This window comes from Oncorhynchus nerka, linkage group LG17, assembly GCF_034236695.1.
Source record: "Oncorhynchus nerka isolate Pitt River linkage group LG17, Oner_Uvic_2.0, whole genome shotgun sequence".
NCBI classification, from domain to species: domain Eukaryota; kingdom Metazoa; phylum Chordata; class Actinopteri; order Salmoniformes; family Salmonidae; genus Oncorhynchus; species Oncorhynchus nerka.
Window position 1 is genome coordinate 3,116,000 of NC_088412.1, and position 7,488 is coordinate 3,123,487.

General features: G+C 44.0%; 1 protein-coding gene across 1 annotated transcript; it reads right to left on the reverse strand.

Annotated features, from left to right (window-relative positions):
• Positions 1-995: 995 nt before the first annotated feature.
• Positions 996-4,534, reverse strand: islr2 (immunoglobulin superfamily containing leucine-rich repeat 2). The gene is made up of 3 exons (XM_029656732.2): positions 4,281-4,534; positions 3,111-3,356; positions 996-2,924 (listed from the first exon to the last, which is right to left on the reverse strand). The coding sequence occupies exons 2-3, from the start codon at positions 3,345-3,347 to the stop codon at positions 1,017-1,019; spliced, it is 2,145 nt and encodes a 714-aa protein (XP_029512592.2). The 5' UTR covers positions 3,348-3,356; positions 4,281-4,534; the 3' UTR covers positions 996-1,016.
• Between the last annotated feature and the right edge of the window lie 2,954 nt (positions 4,535-7,488).

Genomic DNA, 7,488 nt, shown 5'->3' on the forward strand with positions numbered 1-7,488 from the left:
TATTAATTTCACGTACATAAAATCATATCAAAAATCTTGAAAGGTCGGGGGATATTTGTACAACAACGTCCGAACAGTATAGCTCACCAAAAAACTCACTATGCATAAAACGACAGGACACTCACAGCAACGAGACGCTCCTTGACGCCTCAGTTAATGATACTGTAGACGGGATCATTTAGCTATACTTTAAGAACAAAAGAGAATCGTTCAATTGTACTGGGTTTTTTACATCACATGTCGACATTGAGAATATCTAAAGTCCTATAGTCTACGCTAATTAAAACCACACATGAAGAAAATACGTCGTCTGTGTGACATGCCGTGGATGGACACGTATAGAATCGTTGAAAAAAGACAGACGGATAACAAGCACCCGTTGTTGTTTTTTTTAAAGTCACACTTAACTCGAAGAGCCCCACATTACATTAAACAACATCAGTCGATAGTGACCTGGGTTTGAGCCCAGACACAGCACATGCCTTGACAACATAAAGGGATTTTTCTCCCCCTTTTTCATAATCTCACAGAACAATTAAAAAAACGGTCTGTGTACGCAACGAGGCGGACGCGTTGAGACGCGCGCCTGTACTGTACAGCACCGCAACCTTCCGAAACTGATGCTCACGTAAAGCGCACAACTTTTTCTACGCCCTGCATGAAGGGGACATCTCAATGACTTATGCTTTTTAGCAGTTAGTAGAGGTCTGTTTTAACTGTATAGAAAACTGTGCTTGCAGTATTGTTACTGTAAGAGGAATGATGTAAGTTTTATATATACAATACCATTCTTTTTACTGCACATTTCCTTTTGACAGTCTCTTATTTGGGTTATAACTGATCGCTTACTTTCTGAGGTAAAATGAGCTATCCACCTTCATCGGGGCTATCATATTTACGTGAAATAATGATAGGTGAGTTACTTGGTTTAAAATGTAGTTGATAGTAACTATTTTACCCCCCCCCCCCCACCCCTCCCTTCCCTCCCTCCCCCAGTAGCATCACACAGCTCTGCTTCAGCGACTCGGCTCTTTGTAATTACCGTTTCCATCTTCAGAGATATTCACCGCCTCCGCCCCCAACGGTAATCTATCGCTGTACTCAGAGCCCACCTCGAATTTAGACGTAGAACCTGGGATGGACTCGGTAACCATGCTCCCCTCCACCTCCTCCCCGTCGGCGTCCTCTCCGTCCTCTCCCTCTCCGTCTTCCATTTCACTCGGGTTAAAATTCTTTTCCAACTCCACAAACGACGCCCGGGGGTCGAAATCACCACCGACCATTTGTTTGTCCATTTGATCTGGGTTCTTCTGCGCCGCCTTCATGATCAGTTTATACGTCTTTCCCTGGTACTTGTATAAGAGATGACAGCAGGTTGCTCCCAGCAGAGGGACTGTAGCCAGCGCCAACAGGAAGGTACTAACCACCACTATGATTAACAGAGAAGGAATCTTCTTCCTGGTTGTGAAGACAACCTGGACCTGACAGTCCTGCCCTCCGTAGGTCAGACACAGGGTGTAGTTAGTGCCTGGCTGTAGGCCCTGAAACTTATAGGTGTTGATCCCTTCCTCTATCCGGGACCACTGCACCACAGAGTGTCCGTTACCAGTGTTAAAACACAGATAGAGCATGTCCAGAGGGGTTTTGGTTGAGGCTTGATAGAGGCTGAAAGGCTCCTTGTCGACGGTCTCTAGGTTCTCATTGTGGCTGAGGTGAAGGTTGTTCTTACTGTTGGGGAGCTGGAGAGGATTCAGCTGCACTTTGGCTTCGGTCTCTGACACTTCCAACGCGATGACGCCAAAATCAAAGGTGTACTGCTTCAGCTGGTCCAGACTGAGGTTGAATGCGTGATTGGAGATGTACTGAGTGCCATCGCTGATACCACATTTACTAGTAAACGGAAGCTCCTCTGAGCCCTCGCCAGCCTGCACTGAGCCATCAGCGTGTTTAACAGATGACCCAGTTGGAAGGTTCTTGGTCTTCTCGGAGTCGGACTTGGGCCAGTTGATGATGTTGTTGGTCATCTTAGGCCCCGGCTTGTTTCCACCAGACGGACGGGGGATCTTATCTGCCGTGGTGTCCAGCATGGAGTTACTGGCTTGTTTCTTGGTGCCCGTCACCACTACCTTCACTGTGCTGTCTGCTTTACCGAGGTCGTTGACAGCTGAGCAGCTGTAGTTACCATCCTCCTTCTTGCTGATACGGGGGATGATCAGAGTGCCGTTCTGGAAGACCAGGAACCGGCCGTTGGTAGTTTTATCGTTGATCGGTGAGTCGCTTTTCTCGCTGACCTCAGAGGGCAAACTGAATGTGAACTTCTGGTTCCCTGCCTTCACTACCTCCCAGCTGACCTCTGGTTTGGGGTTGCCCTTGGTATCACAATTGAGGATCACCATAAACCCTTCGTATAGCTCAGTGTTTTCCAGGTTGGGCTGATAGGTGATGGACACCGTCGGGGCCTTGCATTCCAGCTTGGGCATCTTGGTCACCAGGGCCCCTTTCAGATGTTCAGGGGCCTCGCAGATGATAGAGTCCTGCTCCGGGACAGAGATCTTAGACTCCGTGATCCAGTCTCTGAGCCACTCCAGACTGCAGGAGCAGGTGAAGGGGTTGTTGTAGATCTGAAGGTGAGACATGGAGCTCAGAGAGCTGAAGGTCCCCTGAACTATAGTAGTGAACCTGTTGTTGTTGATCCTCAGGGACCTCAGGTCTTTGAGAGTGGAGAAGGAATCTTTAGGGAGGTTGATCATCTCGTTGTTGTTCATTTTGAGCAGCTGAAGGACAGTGAGGTTGACCAGGTCCTCCCAGGGGAAGTTGATGATCTTATTGTAGCTGAGGTCCAGGTTGCGCAGCTGAATCAGCGGGGCCAGAGTGTCCCTCTCCATGGTCACAATCTCATTGTGGGCCAGCCATAGGGAGGTCACCTGAAGAACAAGACTTTATTCATTCAAATCTGTCTTTCACTACAGCAGTAATATAATATATGATATTTATCTGACACTTTTAACAATGGGTGGCCCCAGCGAGAATCAAACCCACGGTCCTTGGCATTGCATGCACCATGCTCTACCAACTGAGCCACACAGGTCCACATTCACGCACAAACACACCTGGGTGACGTTAATAAAGCTCTTGGCCTTCAGGAGTTTGATCTTGTTGGCGGAGAGAGAGAGGGTGGTGACGTTGAAGGGGAGGCCTACGGGAACTAACAGCAGGTCTTTGTAGGCACAGTCAGCGAACTGGTGGGAGTATTTATCCAGACAGCTACAGGGCTCTGGGCAACACTGAGCCAGAACCAACACAACAGTCCACACCGCCAGGAGACTGACCAGCCGCCATGACGCCATTTTCACCAACTGGGAAGAAGACAAAGGATGTTAATAATTAAATGTATTTATTCATTAGCACACAGATTATCTTCAGGAAATGTACCTCTATCATAGACAATGATTTGTTCTGCTTATCTATAACAGATCTAGAAAGGTAGCCATAATGTTCAACACAGAATGAATCCTTAGCATAATGCCCTGATACATCCTGTTGCATCACAGCACTAGAGTACAGCCATATTATATCTCTGGGAATATGGGACACAGGATTCTGCAGCCTGCAGATAAATTACAAATACAGTCAACAACAACAAAAAACATCTATGGAACGAGTTTACAATAATAAATACAACGTTGATTAATGTGATTGATTCAATAGATTTAACCCTTTCATTTTTACAATAAAGGTTTAGGGCGACCAAATTCCCGAACTCAGATAAATTCGTATAAGGTACAATTTCACGTCTTCAAACTTGACTATGAGAAAGTGGTTTTGTTTGATTTTTTTTTACGTCACGTAACAGTGCCAACGAGCGAGGCCAGCTAACGTTGCAAGAGAGCTTTGGCGCAAACTGCAGAGCGCACCAGAAGTGCCTAGCTGTCCTTGGTGCTGAAACGGATCTGCGACGGAGATTTGCTTGATGCCGCCTACAATACATTTTCGATGTCATTTCAACCTCTGGAGTTTTTAATCCAATTCATTATAGTTCCTTCTGAACAAAGTATCCAACAATTGTGGTAAAATATAGAAAACTGTTTTTACGTTGATGTTTTTTCCTGATGAGACTTTTTGAAACCGGAATTATAGACCTCAAATGGATGGATTGATGTTACAGGCTTACATTTGATAATGATCTATATAGTCCACACATTACAGCATAATTACAATAATATTTGCGTCATGATGTGTAATATAATTAATAATCTCCAGTTTACTTGTTTGATCCTTACCTGTCTGATATTAAATCCCAATCCGGGCAGTTTTTCCTAACAGGGTACCTTGGATTATATCCTCTTTTTTAACACAGATTAGTGGTCGAAACAACTAACATCTTCCATAGTATAATCCTTTAATGGGACTTTTCTCCACGGTGAAGGTTGGCGGTGGAGGAAACATGTTTTCTCTCTGTAGGATGATGCGGTGCGTTCCGGAGGCTGTTTCCCTCTTGCAAGTGACTGAGAGGACGAGCGGTCCACTGCGCGCTCCCGCGGTCAGTAACAGAGCCATGGGAGGGTTTGTGAACGCGCAGACAGCCTCTCCCATCCTTTCATCAGTCATGGATTAAGAGACATAAAGGCTCCGTGTTCGCCTGCCACCCCCAAAGAATATCAATAATTTAGATACTAATGTTTAATTCATTGTTATGTCAACCTAAACTTATCTCTGACCCCATTCTCGTCAGTGTTGCTTTTTTACCGTAACAGGTCTAGAGAGATGACCATACAACAGAATATGACGAGTTTTTGGTCAGAACTATAAATTGCCCATTGTTCAGATTGGGATCTAAATATACCTGAATAGCTGTATTGCCGTTGGCCTATTTGGATGAAAGCTAAACAGAATGACAGAACAGGAAGATGTGAGGTCCCTCAATAGCAGTGGAAAATATAAGCCCACAGGGATAGCATATTGTATTATTAAAACTATAACAAGCAGGCATTGGGCTAATTCATTCATTGGAAAATATTTATTTAGCAATATTTTTTTAAATGACTGAAAAAGTAAGTTGGATGGACAAAGGGACAACAGAAAACGATAGGCCTGTTGACCATCCTCACCCTGCTCCCATAATGCATCTTGCCCATCTAAGACAAAGAACATCAGTTTCCCCTCCGATAGCAAGTAACATTTCCTTGTTGGTTCTGATTTATTTCTGATTTACAAATCAAATCATCTACCTGAAAAGAGGGGTTGGATTCCGGACAACTGTTGGACACATCCTATATTTGTCTCTGTATATATTTAAGAAACATCCTATATTTTTCCTACCATGCAATCTTTTTCCGATGTTATGTGTTGTTGCAATATACATGAGCTCCGGACAACATCAGCAAACAACTGAAGAATGCTTGAAAAAGTCAATACTGCCGTGACTCCCTCGAAAGACATGCCTAGACAGCTAACTTATCACCATATCCCATCTAGTGTCTATCAAGAGTACTGCACCATACAATGCCCACAGAAGAACAACGACATACTCTCCCTACTCAACACAGTAGTACTATACAATACACCCCCCAGAGGAGTACTATATAATACACTCACTACTCAACACGGTAGTACTATACAATACTCTCACCACAGTAGTACTATACAATACACCCCCCAGAGGAGTACTATACAATACACCCCCCAGAGGAGTACTATATAATACACCCCCCAGAGGAGTACTATACAATACACCCCCCAGAGGAGTACAATATAATACACACCCCACAGTAGTACTATACTATACACACCCCACAGTAGTACTATACTATACACACCCCACAGTAGTACTATACCTTACACACCCCACAGTAGTACTATACAATACACACCCCACAGTAGTACTATACCATACACACCCCACAGTAGTACTATACAATACACACCCCACAGTAGTACTATACAATGCACTCCCCACAGTAGTACTATACAATACACCCCACAGTAGTACTATACAACACACTCCCCACAGTAGTACTATACAATACACTCCCCACAGTAGTACTATACAAAACACCCCCCAGAGTAGTACTATATAATACACTCCCCACAGTAATAGTACACAATATACTCCACACAGTAGACCTATACAATACACACCCCACAGTAGTACTATACCATACACTCCCCACAGTAGTACTATACCATACACACCCCAGAGTAGTGCTATACAATACACTCCCCACAGTAGTACTATACCATACACACCCCACAGTAGTACTATACAATACACTCCCCACAGTAGTACTATACCATACACACACCACAGTAGTACTATACCATACACACCCCACAGTAGTACTATACAATACACACCCCACAGTAGTACTATACCATACACACCCCACAGTAGTACTACACAATACACACCCCACAGTAGTACTATTCAATACACACCCCACAGTAGTACTATACCATACACACCCCACAGTAGTACTATACAATACACACCCCACAGTAGTACTATACCATACACACCCCACAGTAGTACTACACAATACACACCCCACAGTAGTACTATACCATACACACCCCACAGTAGTACTACACAATACACACCCCACAGTAGTACTATTCAATACACACCCCACAGTAGTACTATACCATACACACCACACAGTAGCACTATTCAATACACACCCCACAGTAGTACTATACCATACACACCACACAGAAGTACTATACAATACACACCCCACAGTAGTACTATACCATTCTCTCAACACAGTAGTACTATACAATACACACCCCACAGTAGTACTATACAATACACACCCCACAGTAGTACTATACCATACACACCCCACAGTAGTACTATACAATACACTCCCCATAGTAGTTCTATACAATACACACCCCACAGTAGTACTATACAATACACCCCCCAGAGTAGTACTATATAATACACTCCCCACAGTAATAGTACACAATATACTCCACACAGTAGACCTATACAATACACACACCAGAGTAGTGCTATACCATACACACCCCACAGTAGTACTATACAATACACTCCCCAGAGTAGTACTATACTATACACACCCCACAGTAGTACTACACAATACACACCCCACAGTAGTACTATTCAATACACACCCCACAGTAGTACTATACCATACACACCCCACAGTAGTACTATACAATACACTCCCCACAGTAGTACTATACTATACACACCCCACAGTAGTACTACAGAATACACACCCCACAGTAGTACTATTCAATACACACCCCACAGTAGTACTATACCATACACACCACACAGAAGTACTATACAATACACACCCCAGAGTAGTACTATATAATCCACTGACTACTCAACACGGTAGTACTATACAATACTCTCACCACAGTAGTACTATACAATACACTCCCTACTCAACACAGTAGTACTATACAATACACGCCCCAGAGTAGTACTATATAATACACTCCCTACTCAACACA